At 32.7% G+C, this 26,598-nt stretch overlaps 3 protein-coding genes across 6 annotated transcripts; 1 reads left to right on the top strand and 2 right to left on the bottom strand.

Moving 5' to 3' along the window:
- The first annotated feature begins 540 nt into the window (after positions 1-540).
- Positions 541-5,628, top strand: LOC121243926. 3 transcript variants are annotated; one of them, XM_041141988.1, is made up of 4 exons: positions 545-1,209; positions 2,486-3,922; positions 4,066-5,185; positions 5,493-5,628. In XM_041141988.1, exons 2-3 carry the CDS (start codon positions 2,525-2,527, stop codon positions 4,087-4,089), a joined length of 1,422 nt encoding a protein of 473 aa, XP_040997922.1. In that variant the 5' UTR covers positions 545-1,209; positions 2,486-2,524; the 3' UTR covers positions 4,090-5,185; positions 5,493-5,628. The 3 variants fall into 3 exon arrangements, with proteins under 3 accessions (XP_040997921.1, XP_040997920.1, XP_040997922.1); XM_041141987.1 differs by having other exon boundaries at positions 541-1,209; positions 2,486-5,056; XM_041141986.1 differs by having other exon boundaries at positions 541-1,209; positions 2,486-5,185.
- LOC121243925 (pentatricopeptide repeat-containing protein At4g30825, chloroplastic) lies at positions 5,628-9,540 on the bottom strand. The gene is given in 4 exon segments (XM_041141985.1): positions 5,628-5,714; positions 6,389-8,625; positions 8,628-8,927; positions 8,930-9,540. Coding segments are annotated over 3 exon segments (2,757 nt in total). The 5' UTR covers positions 9,264-9,540; the 3' UTR covers positions 5,628-5,714; positions 6,389-6,502.
- A 1,071-nt stretch (positions 9,541-10,611) lies between these two features.
- Positions 10,612-15,879, bottom strand: LOC121243927. 2 transcript variants are annotated; one of them, XM_041141989.1, is made up of 7 exons: positions 15,730-15,879; positions 15,387-15,495; positions 13,141-13,214; positions 12,959-13,062; positions 12,679-12,744; positions 10,755-11,029; positions 10,612-10,723 (listed from the first exon to the last, which is right to left on the bottom strand). In XM_041141989.1, the coding sequence occupies exons 2-6, from the start codon at positions 15,449-15,451 to the stop codon at positions 10,760-10,762; spliced, it is 579 nt and encodes a 192-aa protein (XP_040997923.1). In that variant the 5' UTR covers positions 15,452-15,495; positions 15,730-15,879; the 3' UTR covers positions 10,612-10,723; positions 10,755-10,759. The 2 variants fall into 2 exon arrangements, with proteins under 2 accessions (XP_040997923.1, XP_040997924.1); XM_041141990.1 differs by lacking the exon at positions 13,141-13,214 and having other exon boundaries at positions 12,959-13,082.
- Positions 15,880-26,598: the final 10,719 nt, after the last annotated feature.

The raw sequence follows: 26,598 nt of genomic DNA, 5'->3' as shown, positions 1-26,598 counted from the left end.
ATTTTAAAACTGAACACAAAAATAGAAGTGAAAGGGCATTCAGAGAAGTGAAAATCGTGAAAAATGAAAACTGAAAAGTAAAGTAATTGAGATAATTTTTACAGTAAAATATTACTTTTGAAGATACACAATACATCTTTAAACTTAAAAATATATTTAAAATTATTATAACTCATAGATCAAATTTTTACTTTATGTCAATTTAGATCGTTTTATTTATATTTCTTTAAATTTTAAATATGCATTTACTTTTGAAGAAGCAATGCCTCTCCTAACAAGAAGATGGAAGTTGACCAACGGCAATGAATAATATATTCAGATAAAATGGTCGGCAAAGGCTGGGCCCCACGGCCCCACACATAAGCCCGCGGGGCCTCGTTTCTAGCCGTTGTATTCTCCACTACCTACCCTTTTAAAAAGAAAAAACACCTCATTCGCCGTTGGACCCACAAAGCGATGATAATGAAAATATCAAAGCAGTCTTGGATTATCAAAGCAGAGAATTATATGGAAGTGACAGGATTAGAGCCATTTTAGCTGCTAAACACATTCAAACGACCTCGTTTTGATCCTTTTAACCAACAACACAAGAGCCTTGGAAGCGCATTTGTCTTGGAAAAAAGACTTGTTTTTCACTTCTTGGTTGGTAATTAAAATCTGATGGGCAGTTTCTGACTTTGTGATCAGTTACTTCCTTCTCCCGATATCTACTAAACCAAAACTTCTTTTGCAAGGGAAAAAAAGAAAGCAAAGCCATTGTGTTGGAGAAGCCAAAGCAATTCTAATTTGCAGCGTATGGTGTAATTTCTTGCAAATCTGTAGCCTTTTGTTGCATCCCAAAGGACCCTCTAAGGCAAGAGTCTGAAATCTTCGGTGGGAGAGAGAATTTGCATTTATGGGCATGCTATTTTCTATCAACTTGGCACTTGGGTGTGATTTGGATGTTGGATTTTATTACTCTCTTTCCATATTAGAATTTGCGTCAAATAAGTTTCACGTGTCTTCCTCGAGACCACAGCATTTGAGTTAATGCTTTTCTGGGTTGTGAAGCTTATATATATGGTTGCTGTTTGGGTTCTGACTTGTTCGTGAATACGTTGGTTGTCTTGTTTGACTGTGGACAGTTCTCAAGAAAGAGTCAGAGAGGATTCTTCTAATCTATCGGGTCTTGCTCTGAGGATCAAATTTTGATCGGCCTGTAACAACCAGGTAAAGTCACCTTCCTTGCTCTCTTTTTTCTGTTTTTTTTTTTTTTTTTTTAATTTTTTTTTTTTGTTGGATGATGTTTGGATAGCTATTACGGATTTATCTTTTTCTCCATGATCCTTTCAAATAATGAATTTCTTCTTTTCAGACAATTTATGGGAAAACCGGCACTGTTTGATGAAACACTTTTAAATAATTACCGGTTGTTTCATTTTTCCATATAAGAAACATAGAACTGGAGCAGAAAGCACCATTTTCAATTTATCAAAGGACAGCCTGCTTTTCAAGTTCCCTTTCGATTAACCTTTTTCTGGAATATATTTGATCGTGCCAATCTTTGTAAAAAGAATTTCTGGAAGTATTTTTGGTTCAACATAATCTGGGAACTTAAGGTGCTCTTTCTGTTTCGCACCAACGATGTGTATGTGCATGCATGGCCAAACAAGAAATCCAAGAACCTTACATTGTATACAAGTTTTGAGGAAGAGGATAGAAGAGGATTATGTTGGATTTCACAGAAATCCCTTCAACCGAGATCCCATGTCAAACCATTGAACAAAATAATAATGGAAGTGTACCTGCAGTCGTGGATGATGTAGTTTGTTTCTCATCTTACACACTGATGTTATTTGTGTGAGTAAAGTACATAGGGATGAAGTGGAGACCTCAGCCATGCATATACTTGCAGCCCAAAGTTCCATCTCATGATCATAACAATAGGAGTTGAAACATGTCTTTAACGCCCTGTTTGGATAGTGAAAGTGTTTCATCTTATCTTATCTTATCTCATTTCATCATTACAGTTACCATATTCCCATATAAAATATAATAAACAATTCAACTTTTTTAAATTCTAAAACAAATATAATATTAAAAAAATAATATTCTAATAATATTTTATTCAACTTTCAACTTTTATATCAACTCATCTCATCTCAACTCACTATCCAAACCGCACCGGCAATTTAGGCCTGAACCACTTTAATGCATAAATCTTATAGAGATGTGTCAATAGCCTGGTCATATTACTGCATTGGTCACACTTAATGGATCTTACTAACACCACTTATACCTATTTGACAGCATCTAAAGGATAATAATATGAAATATGTAGTCCCAGCAACAGAAATTTCTAACTGAATAATGCTTAATCCTATGTGTGTTCACCAGCAGACATCATATGTGCTATGTTGAAAATTGATCCCATTTTTTGTTAAGAGTGATAATGGTTAATATGCCAATGATGCTGATAGGAAAACTACTATCCTTTTGCGCTCAGAACTAAATTTGTTCACTTCTACAAACAATCAAGTGTGCCATGGCTGAAAGTGGCAAGTGTTCTGCAATGTCTGAAACTGATATTACAGCCATAAAAGATACTCTTCAAGCTCAACAACAACTCCTGCAAAAACTGTACATTGAGTTGGATGAAGAAAGAGAAGCCTCATCTACCGCAGCTAGTGAAGCTCTATCCATGATCCTACGTTTGCAAGGAGAGAAGGCTGCTGTACAGATGGAAGCAAGTCAATATAAGAGACTAGCGGAGGAAAGGATGTCTTACGTCGAGAACTCTCTTTCAGTATTTGAAGATGTTATCAATCAGAAAGAAATGGAAATTGCTTCTCTCGAGTTTCAAGTTCAGGCTCACCGGTGGAAACTTCTTAGCATGGGTTGTGGTGATTTGGGTGCCTATGAAAGTAGATTTCCAGAGCATCCATTTTTGCAAAGAAATGATTTATGCAAGTTGGAAATAGGTGCTAATACCATTGTACGAAGATTGAACTCTCTGCCTCCAATTCAACTCAAAGATTCCTACCAGAAACAAAGTAATTTGGAAAGAGAAATATCTGGAATCCCCCCGTCAGATTCAATTCCAAAGATAGTGAAACTAAAAGCAGACCAAGAATTTAATGTTCAAAACTTGGATTTAGAGAAGAAAGCAGGAAACTATGCTAGTGGAACCTTTGATTCATACTGGGAGCAGATCAGAAAGTTAGATGAACGAGTGAGAGAGGTATCTGATTGTAAAGGTTCTGGTAGAGATAATTCTGCAAGCTTGAAGAGTGAGTCCATGCCTTGTTCTTTACTTCCACAAGTAAGCATTGACAAATTATGTGACCAAACAAGTGTAGAAAGTGTTACTAATCTGGAGCAAGTTAAACTTCACGAACATAGACAGGAAAGGGAGGCAATTGTTAATTATCCTTGCTCCTCAAGTGTCCAGGATATTCTTGAAGTCCCCCAAAGTAATAAGAAATGCAAAGTGCATGACTACCAGGAAGAACGGAGTAAGTTGATATTGGAAGGTGAGAACAGGCTAGGAAAGCCAGATTTGGTCTCTGAGGATCCCTGTGCATTGAATATTAAAGATGAAATAGAATGGACAAAGAAATTGTTGCATTGTGAAAACCATGATAATAAATTAATTAAAGCAAGAAATAGAGCGGGTGATGACTGCAATGCGTCTTGTTTTCCCCCAAGAATGGGTGTTTCTGAATCTCAAGCCAATTTTCAACAGTTGTGTCAGAGAATTGAGCGACTTGAGGGAGATAGACATTATTTCAGGAACGAAATTAGAGAGGCTGGAGAAGAAGAAGGGTTGAAGTTGTTGAAGGAGATACATGAGCAACTTAATATGATACAGACTGAGGTGAGAAGTTGGAGAACTAAGAAATCCCCTCCACAAGATGAGCAGCCTCTACTTTCTCTTACTGAGGTATGGCTCTCTTTCTTGTTTCTTTTTTCATTTTTGTTATTTATTTTACTCATCTCTTGTGTTTGCTATTCTCATCTTGGATATCAGAGAAACTATGCTCATGCATATAAAAGTTTGATAACATGAACAATTTTAATGTACAGGCAATGCTACACTTTTGGATTTAAGAATTCATTTGGCCACAATCTCAGATGAAAACCATGAACTTTCACACATCATTGCAGATATGCTCGGCATGAAGTTTAAGTAAAGGGTATCTTTGATCTTTCCAATGAATGGTGTGCACAAACAGTTTTAGGTTTTTAGATTGGATTTCAATGTCTTGCATACAAAAAGTAGATGATAAGAGATTTGCATACTGTACATTACAATTACATTAGGCAATGAGTGGCTATCACAGCATGCTTTTGTGAACATGTTTTTCTTCTAAACTTGAGATAGAGGCTGTGAGTAACATACAAAGCGTGTTTTCTTGGAGAGTGCTTTGTTTTTCAACAAGGATACTGTGTTTTCCTTTTCATATCAATGCAAATAGGGCATGTTGTGCATCACCAAATGAAATCTTTCCTCATTTTTATGTTTAGTACCTATTTGTTCATAAATCCTGAATTAAAAGAAGTCAACAGATATGCATTGCAGTTCTTGATATACCAACATATGCATTGAAAACTTCATTGTTTTTTGTGTTCTAATCCAATCTTCTTCATAATGTGCAAATCACCTCTTGCTTAGCAATGGAGATGAGTCACTCTGTAATCATCCGATGAAGCTAATACGTGCACTACAACAATGATATTCTCTCAAATTAAAATTAAATCAGTCCCTTAATTATTTGATCAGTTTATAAAAATTATTTTCTCGAGCTATCACACTACTACATCTTCCTTACATTCACAATATCGTGTGATTCTGGGTCCTGTGGATGGCAAGTGTCAAGGGGAATTAATTAAGGATTGTAGCAAGGATTAAATATTAGAAATATATTTTGATTGTGGATCTGAGCCGGAGAGGGAAGGAACACAAAATTCTCAAAATCCAGAGGCGAGGCGATGTACTGCAGGCTGGCTGATAAAGAGGTAGATGCAGATGCAAATACTTGAAGCAAAGCATTTCTACGAGCTCATTAAGATGCAGGTCATTTCTTTTGTTCCCAAGAATTTCATGTAAACACATCTTTGCTCACTATGTTTGATTTCAACAAGAACAGTTTCTATAACCTAGGCATCGCACAGTCCATTGCAAATGATTGGACCCGTTTGGATAGTGAAAATGTTTCATCTCATTTCATTTCATCATTACAATTTTTTAAAATTCTCACACAAAATATAATAAACAATTCAACTTTTTCAATTCCTAAAACAAAAATAATATTAAAAAATAATATTCTCCAAATATTTTATTCAACTTTCATCTTAACTCACTATCCAAACGGCACCTAATTCTTTCTCACTGAAAATATTGGACACAAGCACATGACATCGCTCAAAGCTAAGTGCTGAAGATTTCTACGGATTTGTTCCAATCCATTTTGATTTATAAGCTAAAATAATCAACTTTCAATTACATACAGGATAAAAAGGCAGCAGCACCGTGGTGTTCCCAAAAGTTATCGCTGTTGGCACAACCACAGAAAGGCGGGAGGGACTCCCAGCTACTCTTGAGAAAGAGATCACATCTGCGGCCATATTTGTTGAGACCTTTGGTGGCATATTTGTTGAAACTATATTATCAGCAGAAATGCTTCCTGAACATTAAGAATTGCTTCATGCAAGAATCAGCAAAATCATTCAGCCTGCACAGAAATAAAAGAGCACACTATTTACATCAAACAGGGTTATAAAAGACAATTTTGAGAAAGAGATCTAATGCCAACTACATTCATATGCATTGATCAGAAAGCATACAGTTGTACCTTGTTTCAAATGAGGGTTACTAAATTAAATAAACTAGTTGGGTACCCGCACGATGTGTGGGAGAAAATTATTAATTATTTCAATTCATTTTTTTTTTTTTTAATTTTTGTATAACTTGATTGTAAAGTTGTTTGAATATGATTTTTTATTACTAATTTTAATAAAATGCATATAAACAAAAGAAGAGGAAATGTTATTGACAAAAAAAGATACCAAGCTTTTTACCTTTAAAATTCCATGACCATCAGAATATATTAAATTTATGTTCATTTAGCACATGAATGGATGACATAGCTTAACATGAGCAAAATCGTTGCTTATAGAGAAAAGAAGATCAAGCGTTATAGACAAAAGAAGATGGAATGTTTTCGACCTTTAAAATTCAATGAATTTGAAATGATTTTTAGTTTATGAACATTTAATATATGAATAAATGATGTGGCATAATCAAAAAATGAAGGGTTTAACCGCTGAAAACAATAAATAAGTTATTGAAATCAGGGGCTTTCTTGATAAAATAATAGCATTCAATGTATAACCATATAACTCTTACCATAGGCAGCAAAAGTCTGAGTTCTGTTTAAGAAGTAACTGGAAAGCACTGGGCTCAGGCTGTTTTCAGGTATAAATAGGCTTAAAAAACAAGAGACCCAATCAATCAACTTTGTCACCAACCCATCTGCTTCATCCACAAGGACCACTTAACAGCCTCCAAAAACTTATCATTCTTCTGCAGTGCACTTATCAGATTGATGTATGTTATCTTATCTGGTTCTATCCCATTTTCTCTCATTTCCTTGACCAAACATACAGCGTCTTCAACCATTCCTGCAATTCCATATGCCTTGATCAATGTGTTGTAGCTGCACAAATCAGGTCCAAGTCCATGCTCTTTCAATTCTGTGAGTACACCAGCAACTTCATCAATCCATCCTTGCTCTCCATAAATATTGATCATTATATTATATGTGTAGTGGTCAGAAGCACAATTTGATTCCTTCATTAACTGCAAGATGCTTCGAAATGTCTCCATCTGCTTATCTTTCCCATAAGCATCTAACAGGCAATTGTAGGCCTCAAGGGAAACTGAAAAGCCATTAAATTGCATCTTTCGAACCATTGATGACATGTTTTTGAATTTTTTATTTTGGCCATATGCAGCTATAACAGTATTGTACGAGATCACATCTATCAATCCTCGTTTTTGGGCCACCCAGAACAACCTTTTAGCTTTCGTGAAAAGCTTGGATTTTCCATAAACATCAAGCATGACATTGACGGTAATCGTATTAGGAGAAAACCCACGCTGAAGCATTTCATCAAAAAGCCTGGAAAGCTCATCAACTGGGAGAGCACGAGAGCAGCAGTTTATCACACAATTGTACATTTCCTGATCCCAAGTCATTCCAATCTTCATGATTTTATGGTATAGATCAGCTAATTTCTCCAGCATGCCACATCTCTGATATATTCGGAGCATATCACGCAGCAGGTACACATCTGGGACAATGTCCCTCTGCTTGTCCAAAATGTCTAAAACAGCGCACGCATTTCTCAAAGATCCAGCTTTAATATACATTCTTACAACAATGCTGAAAGCAATCATGTCCAGGGCAACTCCTGAAGATTTCAACTTCAGATAAATTTTCTCAGCTTCTGGGAACAGACCCATGACACTGTAAATGTCAATCATTGTGCATGAAATGTGCAAGTTCGGCTTGTCATCATGTTTAGGCATTTGAGTGTATATCTTAACAGCCTGCTCAAGCTGACCCAACTCTTTGCATGAGCAAATCAACAAATGATACAAGTTATTTTCAAAAGGTAAATCCTTCCAGACTTTTTCCTCCAACACTCTTATAGCATCATCGACCAAGCAGTGTTTCACATATGCAGCAACCAAAATGGAGCAAGATGTCTGGTTAACAAGAATGTGTTGATACAAAGGACCGTTCAAAATCTGTGCCACTTTATCAATCCTTCCTGCCCTCTCATATGCCTGCAAAAGAGTTCCAAGGATGGTCGAACATTGGCATCCCATCTTCAACATATCATCGAGAGTTCTAACAGCACCCTCTTCATCCTCATGTCTGGCTTGCAAGTTTATTAGTGTGTACAAGTTAGATGAGTTCGGCTTGTATCCCAATCGCTTAAGCTCCTTATAGTACCAGTATGCCTCCTTATAATTGTCTACACGACCCCAACCTTCAATCATGGATCGGTAGGTGGTTTCATCAGGATCTAATCCAATTTCCTCGATGCTCAGAAAAATGCGTTTAGCAGCATCCATATTGTTTATCTTCCCATACCCCGTTATCAATGTATTGTATGCTACAATATTTGGGGGAAACCCTGCTCCATGCATCGAAGATAAGGCGAGTTCAGCTTTCTCTAGTTTACCTTGCTGACTAAACGTATTCAGCATCACCAACCAATTTTCCAAGTTTAAAACCACTTGATCTTCTGTCATCAAGTCAATAACCTCTTCTGCTTTGTCGTACAAATTCAAACGGGTAAAAATTGTGATCATTGCTGAGTATGCTGACTCGCATACAATTCCAAAATTTCTCATTTGGCGGAAAGTAAACTCTGCCTCTTCAACATTCCAACCCTTCTGGTAAAGTCCCATGAGCATCCCAAAAGTAGCAACATTAGGCCGAACCCCATTCTCTAGCATCATACCAAACCACTTTGCACCCAACTCTGCTCGCCCTAGTTTACAAAATGAATATATGACCGTATTAAAAACCCGGCAGTCCAATTCACCAGCCAATTTAATACTTAAACCCGAACCATGGCCTCTGCTGCATCCCAATCTTCTCTTCTACCCAGTACCCGAAGAACTATATTATGAGCACTCATATTCTGCTCTAACTTTCCATTGCTTCTCATCCACTCGAAGAAAACCATAGTTTTGCTATCACAACACTTCTCGAGCCGTTTCAAAATGGCATTACAATGCTCCAAGCTCAAGTCAGACCCAATAGCAGAGTAGTCAACATCTAATTCACCATCACCCACAAATAAGTTCTCTATTTCTCTGTCTGTATCATTCCTTCCGAACCTAAACTCCAACCCCACTTCCCTTTTAACCCCTTCTTTGAACCCAGAAACCTTTTTCCAACTTTGTGTTTAAAATCCGGCTTTTGCTCAATCACGCTCTCATTTACCAAACCTTTAGTTGAAGACAAAACAATGTCCTTGTTAGCTTGATTAGAATCGGAAATCTCAGGCAATTCAATGTTGAATCGAGAGACATTAATCTGCTTCCTATTCAATGGATTGATTGAACTCGCACAAGCTCTACTTACATGAATGTAACTAAAGATAGAATACACCGAGCACCAATTCGACGGTTGAGCGGGACTTACATTGAACTTCTTTGAATCAAATGTATCCAAAGAAATGGAAAGCTTAAGCAAGGCCATGATTCACAGCGACCTACTCTCTAAAAAGTTCCGTGCATCAATCAGTTTGTTCTGGAAATGTAAAATTCAGGGACCGCAAATGAAAGTGCAAGTCACAGTTTGAGAATGTTTGTCAAAGAGAGAGAGAGAGAGAGAGCGTTTGTGTGATGTTTAGGCATACCTTCGAGGTTAGAGATAATGGAGGTTGAAGCAGTGGAGGAAAGCAACCGCTACAAGATTTGATTTTTATTTTTATTTTTTTTCTTTTCCTTTCCATGCTCTTAAATACCCTGCGAACTGAGTGGAAGAGCACAAAGCAAATGCGGAAGCTGCTCGCCAAGGGACCAAAATATCTTCTTTTCTTTTTTATTTTTGAACTTTTCTTTTTGCATATTCTCAAAATATCTAATTATCAATATTACTTGTAGCTATTTTTTTCATTATATATATCTTTTTTAATTATATATGGTAAAAATTTCTTGTTTTATATTTTCTCCGCTGCATTTGTTTTTCTAATAAAGTTAAAATATACGTTTAAGATATGCAAATTTCTCGCAATTTTTTTTGTAAAAAAAACGAATTTCCAAAGAAAAATGTAACTTTCTTTTAACATTTTTTAAAGTTGAAATCCACTTTTATATCCTTGAGACATGTATAATCATTTATGTAGTTTTTAACATATTATTAATTTATTAACACCATGAAATTAAGTTTATGAAGGCACGGAATTTCAGATTGTCGTGCACAAGAAATTGCAAATTCTTGACCTACATTACTTTAAACTTCTTCCATTGAACTCTGAACTCTGTTTTTTAAGGGTTTTCTTTTTTTAAAAAAAAAAAAAGGATCTTACTCTACCCCTTCATTTCGAATTTCTCCAACCATCAGTCTTCTAGAGAGTAGAATCTCAATCTCGAAAATGGTAAATAAAACGTATGAATTTGATTTAATCATGAGATTGAAAATGTCAAACACACAAGAAGACTATAGAAGTAATGGGTGATAGATAATGTTTTGGATTCAAGCTTTTATCACCAAGAGGTAGTTTTTGGAGGTGATAGGCATTCCTTGACATGGGCATCTATAAGGAAGGGTCCAAAATTTAGTAGGAACTCACTTCTTGGAAGAAGGTGAAGTACCTTGGGAGAAACTTTGGTGGTATCAATTGCAGAACATACAATGGAAAAGGGAATGTAAAGGGGTTGAGTTCTGTTACATACATACAGTCACTTTTACATACTCCTTGCGTACTTCACTGATGTGATTGGTCAAAATAATTATTTTATATTAAAAAAATGAAGCAGTTAATCACATTAATAGAGTGTACAAAGAGCGCAAAAATGACTACACGTAGTGTTTTTGATAAAAAAAAAAAAGAAAGTATATTTGTTATAGCTAAGATTGATGTGTCATAATCTGACAGAGAATTGTGCATCCCTACATGGAGGAGTGTGATTTAGAAGTACAAAAAAAAAAAAAAAAAAAAAAAAAAAAAAAAAAGAGAGAGAGAATTGGGCCTAAGAAATCCAGATGCTTCCAAATGCTTCTTCAAGGGCCCTCCTCTTGCTCAGCTCTGCACTCCACCCTCCTGCCCTTCCACCTCTCTCTGCTCGGAGCTTCATCATTTCCTCATCATCAGTGGCATAACCTAGCATGTCAGGTCCCCCTCCAAGAGGAATTGGTTGTGGGGCCATTCCTGTAGGCCGTGGCTGCCCTCCAGCTAATGTGGGTGCATATTGTCCCTGAGTACCTATACTGTATCCCATTTGAGAGCTTTGGTTTTGAGCCTGTCTCAAAAAATAGAGAACTTGTTTAAATATTGTTCTTCTCTGTTAGGCTGGAAAAATTAGTTTGATTCGAAGGTATAAACTCAAACTATCATGAATTTTAATACCTCAAATATATTACCGGTCAGGGAAATAACAAGATTCCACAAAGAGGTTCACCAAATTTGATTGTGATTTAGAGAGAGAGGAGAGAGAGAGAGAGAGAATAAAAGAGGAGTTTAACAAGTCAAAAGACATCAGCCAAACGATACGATACATCATCACAGGTCTAACTGCTTAAGCTAGACATAATAGTTAAGCATGATTTCACTGGTTGTAGGGATAGCACATGATCACAGGTTCAAAGTATGATAAAGACCATAAAATAGAAAGCCACCAGCATTACGGTTTACAGATTCTAAAGCTCCAGTACCACACTCTATGAAACCCTCAACCTTCCACACCCCCCCCCCCCCCCCCAAAAAAAAAAAAAAAAGAGAAAGAAAAGACAAACAGCACTTGCCCTTTGACCAATGACCAATATATATATTTTTTATAAGGCTTTACAACCATCAGAGTAACAAAGTAACTCAAGTTGGTAACTCTGGTTTTCTCGAGGCAAGAGCAAGCAACCAATTAGTAGTTAAAACCAAAGACTTATCCTAGTTAATTACATGCAATTATAATGTCCATCAATGTCCATCATACCAATGGGTTTAAGTACACTGAAACGAAATAGCACATAGTGAGCATCGTGGAATGTTCGAATGTAATTATCCTAATGCATTGATGCTTTATACAAGATCATGTTTTCACAGTTGGATGCTTGCCACGATTATTTATAATATATTTTCCCTCTCCAATCATTCACCTAAGATGAAGTGCTAAAGGCTCCAAAATAGCATGACAACCGTAAATTAAGTATCAACTTTAAATTTATTTAGAAACAGTAAGTATGCATGGTCTAACTTGGAGTAACACATATACAAGGACCTCATAACATGATTTAATTCAAGCCAAAGTTTTGTATACTGTATATGCGGCACTTATGAATTGCTCCACAAATGGACTCATTCTAAAGAGAGCTATACAGTTGCAACTGTTGACAGGGCCTAACATTCATTAAGAAGTGTCATCTCTCCTTATTGGTCCAAATTAAGTGTGGTCCTAGAATTCACAAGAGATGGATTAGATATGTTACTCTTTAAGTATTTTTGCATGAAGTAGGCCCCCCCACCCCTCAGGTCTCAAAAAAGTGATCATATAAATTTGTCAAACATTTACAAAAGGCTCCCAAGTTTGTCTACTGATTTTCCCTTTTTTTCCCATTTTCTTGTTTTCCCTATCAATTGAGAAGCGAGGTGCCTGGTTCACTACCGATAGAGTGGTGAATGTAACATTATATTTCTTATATATGGAATACTGGAGGTGTCATCATAAAAATTAAATATCAGTCATGTATTAGTCATTTGAGCATAGCATCACAGAAATCAATTAATCTACTAACAACAACCTAAACTTCAAAATTTGCCAAAAAGAAACGAATTGAAGTACAAAAAAGGGCTCTTGCAGGAAAAATTACCTGAGTCTTTTTAAGAATAATGAAAAAAATGCACAATAATCATCTATTCAAGACAAGTTTGTTATTTACAAAATAATCTCATTCTCACCCCATCGGCATCATTCTGAGCAGGATGTGCCTTACTTGCAGCCAATGCTGCAGCCAATTCTTCAGCCTATTTGATTGATATAAAAAAATTAGTAACCTTTATATAAACATGAAGGAAATTATCTCAAAATTCACCAACGCTAGCATGAGGAACTCATATGGTATAAAATTTTTCTTCTCTAAGACATTAATCAAACACTCGAATGGAAATATCATCCGCTTGTGAGGGACAAAAGTGGCAGATGTTAGGAGCAGGAAACAGAATATTTTTACAAGTGTACCTTCCGAGCTCTATTTATCATTATTTGTTCAGCATTTTCTTCCTGGTACCTTGCAATTTTTTCTTCAATAGCAGGGACATCAAATCCTTCAATCAAGTTAAATGCTGAAAGAATGGTTTTCCTTCTGTCAAAATATATACTCTTATGTATAGAATTTCAGGAATGAAAACTAACAAACTTACTCATGTCTTCAACTTCCTCCAAATAATCATTGTATTCTCTCAAAGATGGAAAATCCTCTTCTCGTTTATTGAATCTATGAAATTGTAAGAGAGTGAACTGTAGTAGGGATAATAGACAATGATACATATATTGGCAAAGAACACAAAATTGGAATCCACTGCAAAGAGCACAAAACAATGAAATGTTTTCTGTAATTCCTATAATTTCTATCAACTAGAAGTTAATAAAAAAATTATTTTCATCCATCCTATAGAAAAAGCTTTGAACCCTTAATTTGAATCAACTCCAAGACAGGCACTTTTCCACTCTAAAAGGGGTGGCCCTTGCATTTGCCACAGACCCCTTTCAGAAAAGAATCGATGCTCTAGATTATTATTTTTTTTATAAGTAATAGTATTATATATATATATATATCAATAGGAGTAACCAAGTACACTGGACGTATACAAGAAAAACACCTAGCCCATACAAGAAAGCCCCTAATGACCCAAAAGCCCATAAAAACCTACCCAAAATACACAAATTCTGAATTGGAAAAACTATCGATACACCTCCCCAACCCCATTCCCTAGATTCCATGAAAATAATCCTCTACCCAAACATCCCACAACGAGAACGTCTTCACAAATCAAGAATCCAAAATATTGGACCTTCTTTTGACATGTTCATTACAGCACAATTGATCAAATGTTGCAGTAACCATAAACAGATATCATTGCTTCAACTGGTACAGCTTTAGCCAACATCGGCTATGGATCCACCCTTGTCCGTTACATCAATGTTTGAATACAAAGCAGCAAACCTCTTCTACACATAATAATCAGTAAGAACACCTTTGGAAACAAACTACCCAAATATCTGCAAGATCCAATGCCTTAACTCCATTACATTTCAGAAGACCCCAAGTTCAATTTACATTGCAGTTCAACAAAGCGTTATTAAGGAATGGCTATGTAGGTATCATTTGGAAGGTGAGTCATTGTGGAAGGAAGTTGTTGACTCTAGGCATGGAGGTGCTTGGGGTGGATGGTGCACTAATTTAGTGTGGGGGCGGTATGGCGTGGGTTTGTGGAGATATATTAGGGGGGGTTGACAGTGTTTCGAAAACAACATCCGTTATGTGGTTGGACAGGGTACCAGAATCAGGTTTTGGCAGGATGTTTGTTGTGGAGAGCGATCTTTGGAGAGGGCCTTCCCAGCTCTCTATAGTATTGCAACTAATAGGGAGGATGCGGTGGCAGATGTGCTAGTGTTTGCTCATGGTTCCTATCAGTGGAACATTTTATTCACTCGGGATAACCATGACTGGGAGCTGTATACCGTTGCAGAATTTTTCAGCTTGCTACACTCCTCAGGAGAGACAATGGCATAGGTTGATAGAATTCAATGGAGAACCATTAGTAGCAAGAAGTTCACAGTGAAGGCATATTATAAAATGCTGGCTTCACAAGATAATGTACCTTTCCCATGGAAGAGCATTTAGAGGTCTCGCGTACCCTCCAAAGTGGCCTTCTTTGTGTGGACTGCAGCCCTGGGGAATATTCTAACCAATAGACAACTTACGGAAGAGGGGCCTCATTGTGATGGATTGGTGTTATATGTGAAAAAACACGGGGAGTCAGTAGACCATCTTTTATTGCATTGTGAGGTGACAAGAGAGCTATGGGATGGGATATTTAGTAGAGTGAATGTTGCTTGGGTTATGCCATCAAAGGTGGCTGATATGCTTGCCTACTGGAGGGGTATTCAAGGCTGTGTCCCCAGATGGCAGTAGTTTGGAAGATGATACATTTATGCATTATGTGGTGTATTTGGATGGAGAGGAACGCGAGGTGCTTTGAAGATAGAGAGAGAACAATGGCAGAGCTTCAGAATTTTTTTCTACAGACTTTACTCCTATGGTTTTCAGCTATTGTCCTTAATGGAAACAATGTGCATGATTTCTTATCTTTAATGTAGTGCTTTTAAAATGTATTTAGGCGTTTTTCTTTTGCATTCTCCCTATGTACATGGGCTATGCCTATTTTTCATTCATATCAATGAAACTTACTTCTTACTTATGGAAAAAAAAAAAAAAAAAAAAAAGTTATTCGATGGAAAGGAATTCCACATAAGCGTGGTAAAAGCGAGTGTTAAATGCATACGCACTAACTTTGCACAGGGCTCAATTGCATTCACATGACACTTATCGGGTTTTCAATTTTACATGTTAAAACAAACAGACACACGGAGAGAGAGCTGTTACATGCTGGCTATCCTCTTCCTGATGGCAATCTCCTTGTTGTGGGTATTAGAACTGGAGATTACCATTTCTGTTGCCCCTCAGCCTGTTTTTGCTTAATTTCCTTCTGCTCCTACATATTTCAAGCATTCAGAAGGTCCGTCAGTGCATATACAGCAAAGGCAATTACCATACGTATAGAATCAAACTGCTCGACTCATACATCGAGAGTAACAACTTTTGCAGGCAGCTCTAAGATTTTAAGCCCTCAAAGCACGCTAATTTGCCTTAGGGTAAATGCAAAGGTGCTGGATTTTATCAGAAAAATGAAAAAAAAGTTGGTTCAGACAATTAAACAAACACATACCGAGTATTTCTGATCAGCCTGGAGAACCCAGACAGAGAGAGAGAGAGAGAGAGAGGCAACAACAGGCCGCTTTCAGAGTCCGACACCAATTTTGGAACCGTCGGCGAACGGAACGGGTTTGTAATCTAGATGGAAAGGAAGAATGGGCCGAATGCGGCCCGGCCCATGTTCGGTCTGAGGTTTGTTATTATTCACATCTCATTTTAATTTTTTTGGTCCACAATATTTTTATAAGACGATTTTAAAGTTTATAAATTCACTACAAACCAAAGTAAACTAAACATTGGGGAAAAGAAAAAAATATATATTATAGAGGAAATTATTTTTAATTTTCCAGACTTTTAAAATTTCATATTTATAATATTTATTAACATAATCTTTCAAATTATTTTAAACTATGATCATTTAATACAAGATTGAATTGAGTTGAGTTAAGATGATAAAATATTGTTAAAATATTATTTTTTAATATTATTATTATTTTAAAATTTGAAAAAATTGATTTGTTTATTATATTTTGTGTTGAGAGTTGAAAAAGTTGTAATGATGAGTTGAGATGAGTTGACGAGTTTAGATGACTACACACGAAAAGAAGTGCTATATCTATAAAGAGATCAGATAAAAGTAAACTTACAAGTTGACATAACTCATCAGTTTGTGAGTTTATTTTTATGGAATATTTTTATAATTAAAACATTTTTGTTATCATAATATGAAGTAGCACAATTTCATTGTTATTTAGAAAACTAGATTTAGTTTCTTCCAAAATTGAAAGTAACCAGAGAGAATAAAATAAGGAATAATACAGATTTGACCAAAATTCTCAATAATATTCATTTATATGTATACTCCATGTGTAATTGAACTTGTCTATTTCTATGAATGAAACTTCTTAATTACTAATAATAATAAAAAAAAAAAAATCCTTTACTACTCCTCTCATACGATTGTAAAAGAGATTTGTTATTCATCATCCTACACATTACACTTATTTTTATTTTTTAAAATTTTTAAAATTTTTCTTAGTTTTATTCTTCCTAAATTAATTGAGTTTTTCTACTCATTATCCATACGTTACACATTTGGTAAGAGAGAAAAAATAAAAAATTATGTATAATGAGTAAAATTTTTTACTGTAAAAACACCTCTTACGTATCCCCTACATAGACATAGGAAATGATTGGGCAGGCTTTTTCAAAACATCTAAACAAAGATAGCTTATTTCTAATTCATTCCATTCACTATCACTCCTTTCATTTCCTTTATACCTTTTGCAAACTTTTACCTCAAAATCTCAAATGACAATTTTCCTTGGGAAAAGTATGGTGTCATAAAAGTTATTAGTCGATCTTGAGTTTGAGCTTCTTGTCGTTCAGATCTCTCACTTTGAACTTCATGTAGGGTGTTCATCCGAATTTCAATCTGGGAACCTGGATTTCAAACCCGAACCGGATTGGTTCGGGTTTCAAACTAATAGTCTTCTTGCGCTATAAAAATAAGTCCATGATATTCTTGACTCCATCACCCAAGCTGTTCAAAACATTGTGTTAATTCCTTGCGGTTACTGCCTTAAGTTGGTGATAAAACAAAGTGTGATATGGTTTTAAATAAATAAAGGTTTTATCTTAAGAGGGTAAATTTAATAGAAAATCTTCACTATTAGTTTATTTATTTCTCTCCTATAAAAAAAATAAAACAAAACAAAATTATTTATTTCTCGAACCGGGTTCACCTTGTTTGTACCGTACCAACTCCAAGACAACTTGGATGTCCAAGTTACCTTGTCTGGCTTAGTTTGGATAGTGAGAATATCTGTTGTTGAGAATGTTTGTGAATAGTAATGAAAAAGTAATAATAAAATATTAAATAATAGTAAAAAGTAGGTAAAAATTAATAAATAGTAAAAAAGTAAGTGAAAAGTAATAATAAAATAAAGAATAATAATGAGAATACTTGAAGTACTCTCACTTGCCAAACAAGCCATATCCTTTTATCTCCAGCAGCCTTTGAAGTTTAATTTGAAGGCATATATATTATAAGCCTCGATAAAATGGTTAGTTTTGCAAACGCAAAGCACGTGAAAATAATCAATATTGTTTATCTTATCTTTTCATATATTAAATTACACTTAAAGAATTACTTTCGCATAGAAGAGTTATATAAAAGTAAATTTATAAATTGATGTGATACATCATATTATAGAATTATTTTTATTATAAAATAAATTTAACAAATCCTATAAAATTATATCAATTTATGATCACTCTACGCTTTTACTCTTCGTAACAACCACTCTTTTATAAAAATGTATGTGTATATATATATATATATATATATATATATATATATATATAACCTTAAAATATCAGATTGTCCATTAATTCTTTAGTTTGAAATATAAGTTGTCATGTGTTACTTATTAAAATCCAATCATTAAAATGAAAAAAATACAGATAACTTGATAGATGAGAGTTTACTATTTCATTACTATTCACAAATAGTTTACTACTATTTACAAACAGTTTATTACTATTTCATTATTATTTATAAACTATTTCACTACTATTTATAAATTATTTGAGATACTCTTAACATCCAAACACATCCAGATCGTAACAATGAAAACTAATTACAACTTATATTTCAAATTATAAGATGAAGTCAAAATGTTAATAATACTGAGATATGATCAAACAAGTTATATGAATCATATTTTTTTACAATTCTTTGGGTTAATACATTCATTAACCCAACAAAACGTAGAAAAAAAAAATGAAAGACCACGGATGACTAGTTGATAATGAACCATAGGAAGAAAAATGAGAACGTGCAATAAAAGTGCATGTGTACTTCTTCATACACGAGGAAATTAAGTTCATTGAATTTCTAATGAAAGTGATCCCTCAATTAATCATACCCACTCTATTTTTAATTGTTTTTATGAATAATTAATCATAGCTAGTTGCTTCATAATAACATGTTCTTAGAATTATGGGAATTGTAGCAGTAAGTGTTGACCAAGAAATTTCAAAACAATGAATCAAGTATTCTCATACAGTATATATGAAAGAAACACTGAGGACTTGAAACAGTTTTTGCTATACTTCAACTACTATTCACTCCCACACTTAATACCTTACAGTTTTTTTTCATGGAGTGTGAGGCGTAGAGTAGTGAATAGTGACTGACGAGAAGAATTATTCTATTATAAATCTTATTAATTATCACGAAAAAAGTAAACTCACAAATTCATCAGTTTGTGTATTTATTTTTATGGGATATTTTATAGTTAGAAAATTTTTGTTATCATAATATGAAGTAGCATAATTTCATTGTTATTTAGAAAACAAGATTTAGTTTCTTCCAAAATTGAAAGTAACTAGAGAGAATAAAATAAGGAATAATACAGATTTGACCAAAATTCTCAATAATACTCATTTATATGTATACTCCATGTGTAATTGAACTTGCCTATTTCTATGAATAAAACTTTTTAATTACTAATAAAAAAAAAAGAAGAACCCTTTACTACTCCTCTCCTATCACGGTAAAAAAAACTTTATTACTCAGCATCCCTACAAACTCCACTTATTTTTATTTTTTTAAAAAAAAATAATTTTTTTTCAATTTCTCTTAATTTTATTCTTCCTAAACTAATTGAGTTCTTCTACTCATCATCTATACATCACACATTTGGTAAGAGAAAAAAATAAAAAATTATGTGTAGTACGTGGTGTGAAAATAATAAGTAAAATTTTTCGTTGTAAAAACATCTCTTACACCCTACATATAGACATAGGGAATGATTGGGATGGCTTTTTCAAAGCATCTAAACAAAGATAGCTTATTTCTAATTCATTCCATTCACTCTATCACTCCATTCATTTCCTTTATACCTTTTGCAAACTTTTACCTCAAAATCTCAAATGATAATTTTCCTTGGGAATAATTTGGTGTCATAAAAGCTATTAGTTGATCTTGAGTTTGAGCTTCTTATGGTTCAGATCTCTCACTTTGAACTTCATGTGCTACAAAAATAAGTCCATGATATTCTTTGGCTCCATCATCCAAGCTGTTCAAAATATTGTGTTAATTCCTTGTGGTTACTGCCTTAAGTTGGTGATAAAACAAGTGTGATATAATTTTAAATAAATAAAGGAAAATGCTACTCTTCTCGTTGGGGGCTACTACTGAGTTTTTTTTTTTTTTTTAACTTAATGATTAAATAAGTATTTTTTAATAATATTATAAATTCTTTTTTAAAAAAATATTTAAAAGTATAAAAAAATAAAAAAATAAATAAAATGAACTAGGTGGAACTCCCTGTTTTGACTGTAAAGCCACCCATAAATAAATAACGGTTTTATCTTAAGAGAGTAAATTTAATAGAAAATCTTCACAATTAATTAATTTATTTCTCTCCTATAAAAAAAAAAAAAAAAATTTATTTATCGAACCGAGCTTACCTTGTTTGTACCGTCCCAAGACAACTTGGATGTCCAAATTACCTTGTCTATATCCTTTTATCTCCAGCAGCCTTTAAAGTTTAATTTGAAGGCAAATATATTATATAAGTAATGATATACACTGTACTCTTATTCTATTTTGATCATATTAAGTAATATATGTCACATTTATCATTATTAAATGATAAAAAAGTATGTAATAAATAATCATTTAATAATGATAAATGTAACACGTCATATTTAATAGGATAATAATATAGTGTATAAAATTTTTCATATTATATGCCTCGATAAAATCAATTTAGTTTTGCAAACATAAAGCATGTGGAAATATATATGTGGCCACCCTTTTTTTAGCCATAAATATATTAAAATGGATAAAATACAGATAACGTGACACAATCTTAGCATATGTTCGAAATTTTAGATCAACTCAAACTATTTCATTATTATTCAGAAACAATTTATTACTATTTCATTATTATTTATAAATTATTTCATTATTATTTACAAATTATTTGAGATACTCTTAACATCCAAACGCACCCAGATCGTAACAATGAAAACTAATTACAACTTATATTTCAAATTATAAGATGAAGTCAAAATGTTAATAATATAGAGATATGATCAAACAAGTTATATAAATCATATTTTTTTTTCTAATTCTTTGGGTTAATACATTCATTAACCCAACAAAACGTGGAAAAAAAAAATGAAAGACCACGGATGACTAGTTGATAATGAACCATAGGAAGAAAAATGAGAAAATGCAATAAAAGTGCATGTGTACTTCTTCATACACGAGGAAATTAAGTTCATTGAATTTCTAATGAAAGTGATCCCTCAATTAATCATAGCTAGACGTTGCTTCATAATAACATGTTCTTAGAATCATGTGAATTGTAGCAGTCAGTGTTGACCAAAAGATTTCAAAACAATGAATCAATTACTCTCATACAGTATGAAAGGAATAATGAGGAGACTTTAAACAGATATTATAAATCTTATTAATTATCACGAAAAACATGAACAAAGGTTTCGTGTCATGTAGATCTAATAACTATAATGCTTGAAATTAATTCTACAATAAAACAAAGAAAAGTGGAATTAAAACTTTTTTTAAGAAGAGAAATGCTACAAAAAATGCTTATATCACACGTTGTTACCTAATCAATATGTGATTTGTTATTTTTTATATTCAATTTAAATACACGTATATATATTTAAATATTAAGATAGAAGAGTAAAAATGATTCATCACATGCTGATTAAGTGGATGTATATATTGTAAAGTTTTCATGTAGAATTTCTTGTTTAGAAATATTTTAGTCATGAAGAGATCTCATAAAAATAAACTCACAAATTAACGTTATATGTTAAATTATAAAATTATTTTTATTATAAAATAAATATAACGTGTAATATAAATTATGTCAATTTTTATATTTAGTTTTTTGTATTTTTTTTACTTTAAGAATTATGCACCTCCATTATTTATTATTTATTTATAAATAAATAAATAAACTTTTGTTTTTGGTGGGAGTCCCTGCCTGATTCCCCGGTCAGAACGGCACAAAAAAATGGGCTTATTACGTTGTTTCCCATGCGCTCATTAGTCTCCGGGCTGAGCACGTACAATAAATAATGATAGAGTTATTATTTTTTATTATTAATTTATTATTTTTTATATTTAATTTTTTTAATATTTTATTTTATTTAATAATTAAAGAAGTGACTATTAATAAAATTCTATATATTTATAAGTTTTTCTTAATGATTCAAGATATTAAAAAAATATTTAAAAAAAATGATAAAAAAAACTTTAAATACACTACAAGTAGTAAATGGGTAGTAAATAGGTAGTAACACTATCACTACTCGAGGACAATACCCCACTCTCCCAATAACAAAGCCATTTTTTTTTTTTTTAGAAAATATTATACTGATGTGGAGTTTGTCCCGTCTCTCTCTGTTTTTTTTTCTACCTCTCTTCTGCGCCTCTCCCCTCTGCTCCTCCCCCTTTCTCTATCTTTCTTTCACTCCCCATGCTTGTCATGGTATTTGGGGACCACCTCAGGGTGAGCAGAAGCCGCTGACAAAGACATGGGACCTCACGGAAGTGTCGTGAGCTTGTCGTGCATATTTTGTGCACTGTGTCGTGGCTCGGGTGGTTGCAGCTTGCATGACCAACGGTAGTGTAGACATTGCCATGAGGGAAAGGGAGAGGAAAAGGGGAGCATGGGAGAGGTATGGGGAGAGGGGAAAAAAAAGAGATGTGGCACACTGGTAGTGCATCATATCAGTGTGTGTAATCCTTTTGTGAGATTCATTTATGTCTCTAACAGTCCTATTTTCTCTTTTACTTATTGTTATGTTTATTATTTGTTTAATAGAATTAGACAACCTTTGAGGATATATATCCAAATACTTTAGTCATAAGAGATTATACAAAAGTATAGTTTAATATAATTCGTCAAATTATAAAATTAGTTTTATTATAATAAAAATCTCATATACAATTATTTTTATGTATTTTTTATACATTTCAATAATATAATTGACTGTCTTATTTTATTTTAATGTAAAATAACTGTCCATATCAATAGAGTCTATAAACAATACGTAAATATGTAACATTTCTCGTTTTTTGAGAAAGCAATTATCAGATGATGGCCGATGGGTCGGCTACCATTGAAGAAGCATTTTTGAGACGAAAAAGTTGGACGATTTGACAGGGAATATATAGCCTACAATTGCATGAAATGTGGCTTTAAAGAAGTTATGGGGAGTAATCGTACGTCTGAGTGATAGTACATTACATTTCTTTCTACAAATTTTTATATAATTAAATTTTAAGATATAGGTATTTTATGTAAAGGAATAATGAAAAACTACCATTATTTTTATTTATTTATTTATTTATTTTTATGGTTAGAAAGTATTATTTTAATAATTTTATAATTTTTTTTAAATTTTTATTTTAGGGGCTTAAAAAATGTTTGGAAAAAAAATTTATACCGCCGGTATAAATTTTCAATAGTCTTTCTTGATGGGTGTAGCATTACCATTATATAAAGTGATATTACTTTTATAAATTACTTTATAAAAATGTCACTCATTTAAAATATAGTTGTATAAAAAGTTGTAAAAGTAGTTGTATGTCTATCAATTTATTTTTTTGTATATAGACTTAGTTATAGTAATATCGTGCTAGTTGGGAATCAAATAAGGAGTTTAGGTAGTCGAAAGTCGCAGATACTTCTTCAAGTTAGGTTTGAGCCATAACTTAACTCGAAATCTAATAAAGTTTTAAATATTTAATGCTAATAGTTTAAAGTAAATCTATATTCATTCAAAAACAAAATCTAGTTTATGCCAAACCATTTGAGTAACCCAAAGATCTTTAAACAACCATGTTAGTGATATCCGGCCGAAGCAAGTGTACCAAACCATTTGGCTTTACAAGCTCTTGGCCTTTTACTTTTGTTTTCATCAATGAGATTGAACCTTCACCCACTTTAGATAAGGTTGTTTTTATCCTATATATTATAGTCTCAATTATATAATTCATTTTATATATCAATAAATAATATATTAATTATTACAGTGATACATTTCGGTAATATGAAGTTTTCTTTTTAATTCTAATTAATTACTCTCGACTGTAACTATCATTTATCTAAATTTTTTTTTTTAAAATAAAATATATTTTTATGATTTTAATACAGTTATTAAATTAATATACATCCTCGAATGTGGGACTGACCCTTCTCATCATTCTCAGTTATGCGCGCAGCTAATCATGTTGTTTTGTTAGCTATTAAACCCCCTATCTTCGGTGGAATGATTAACCTTTTTTAAACAACACCCAAGAAAAAAAAAAAAAAACATGTTTTAGGAGAGAATATATATGAAATTATTTATAGGTAGCAAAAATGTAGGTTATTCTGTAACTTGGCAATTTGTTGATATCATGTTCACTTTTGTCAAAAAGCTAGCAAGTTTATACTTAACGTTATGTTTGGATATCAAGAGTATTCGAAATATTATTGAAAAAATAAATAGTAATGAGTTTGAATATATAAATTAAGTTAAAATATGTTTAATTTTTTATGAGAAGTTGAAAAAATATTAAATCCCGTCAATTGAGATGAAATAAGTTGTATGTATTTAAGATTTGAGTATTCTAATTTATACGAAATTATCTGAGATGATCTTAGATATTTCTAGCACCCAATGACAATCTCAATCTTTCTTATTCCAAGAAGTTGCGATCTTCGTGGGTTAATTACCTCAATCACCTTATACTAATATTGATCAGATTAATACACCATGTCTCATAATACAATACTTTACATATTAATGTTGATATCTCAGTTGTCCCTTTAATTGTATAATTTGTCACAACATAATCTTTTTAGTCTATTTTCAACTTTGTTTCTCCCGTAACATCACGGAGATTGGTTTGAAAACAAGTGTTAAAAGATTTCCAACTATATCGATTTGATTTTAACTACTATAAAATTGATGTTGTTTGGTACGATAAGACACGCTTAATCTATATTTATAGTAAAAATAATTTTATAAATTAATGTATAATATAAATAAATCTTATAAATTTATGAATTTTATTTTATAATATATATATATCTCTTTATAAATCTAACCTTTCTCTTATTTAATTAATTGCATCTTAATTGTATAAACAAAAAGGAAAAGAAAAACAAAGACATGGACATTGGACAGACATGATTACTTGAGATGGACAGAAATCTAGGCATGCTTTCATGTTACTTTTAACATATTCATGCACAGACAAACAGTTGCAGGAAGGAAAGGCATCCCGGAAAAGCTTGCGAAGTTGCCAAGAACTTACCCTTTTATATATAATTTATAACAAAAAATAAATATCATCTAATGTCATATATAGAATGATAAGAAAATAATAAAAAAAAAAAACGAGGAAGAATAGATTTTTTTCTTTCAGATAAACTTCTCTTCAACTTGAAATACCAAAAAAGAAAAGATGAATTGAGTGTGCAAGTACCGTTTCCTTATCTCGACAAAATATCTAGAATTTATATAAAAAAAAAAAAATCAACTTTTTGTAAAAGTCCTATTTTTTAGAAAAGAACTATACTTGCACATCTCACATTATTTAACAGAAAATTAGGATTTGTTTAGATAGAAAAATCATCTCATCTTATTTTATTATTATAATTTTTTTAAATTTTTACATAAAATATAATAAATAATTTAACTTTTTTAAATCTCAAAATAATAATAATATTCTAACAATATTTTTTTCAATTTATCTAAAATCACTTCATCTCATCTTATTTCATTTCATCTGATCTCATCTGATCTCTCTATCAAAACCAATCCTGTAATATTAAATATAATTTTAGAATATGTAAATATTATATATTCACATTAAAAAAAAAGTAAGCATATTATTAAAAGCATATATATTTTTTTTAAAGATATTAAAACAATTTTTCGTTCTAAATAATACATATCATTTTCCAAAACTTGCATATTTCCTTTCCCTAATAATTAATGGGACCCAGCTTCCTGTCTACGTACGGACACTTGCATGCACGAATGCTGGGTCTCCTCTCTCTTTGTTCACTTGACTCTACCATGAAATTTCTTCGCACTTTTCACACTTCTTCCACCTTTTCCTGCAAAGAAAGATGCAAAGTATTCTCAAACGGTCGGCATCTTTATCATCTACCCGTAATTGTTGACTTTTAAAATCTTAAAACAATTTTCTGTCCTCTTGCACCGTCTCGATCGATCATTATACGAACATCTTTGATTGTTTTCCAAGTTCAGACTTTGCATGATGTGCAATCTGAACCAATTAAGTAGGCAATAATAAATAAGTAATATCACGTCTCGAGCTCCATTAGATGATAAGAGTATATCAGATAATTTAAATTTATTTATAAATAATAGTGAATTGAAAAATTCTATACATCATACTACTATTTTATTTTCATCCTACTAAGTATGATGTGACACATTTATTACTATTAAATGATCATTTATTGCATGCTTTTTTATCATCTAATGATGATGAATGTGCCACATATTACTTAATATGATCAAAATAAGATAAAAGTATGGTGTATAACATTTACTCGCATCAGACCATCTACGACTCACATAAATCGAATCAGGGGCAGGAAACTTTTCTGCATTAATGACACTGCTGATTAAGTCACACGTCACATTTATGAAGTCAACGCAAAGCCACGCAATATTAAAGAAAGTCTGACAGCAGATACAAAAAGAGAAGCATGACCTTTCTGGAAAAAAGATTATCTGCACCCTCCCAGACACAGTATAAATAGCAAGTTCCAGATACCAAAAAAAAACTCTTTCTGATTACTAG

Source organism: Juglans microcarpa x Juglans regia, chromosome 8S, assembly GCF_004785595.1.
Source record: "Juglans microcarpa x Juglans regia isolate MS1-56 chromosome 8S, Jm3101_v1.0, whole genome shotgun sequence".
Taxonomy (NCBI): Eukaryota; Viridiplantae; Streptophyta; class Magnoliopsida; order Fagales; family Juglandaceae; genus Juglans; species Juglans microcarpa x Juglans regia.
Note: the sequence above shows the minus strand (reverse complement) of the source record. Positions and strands in the feature narration are given on the sequence as shown.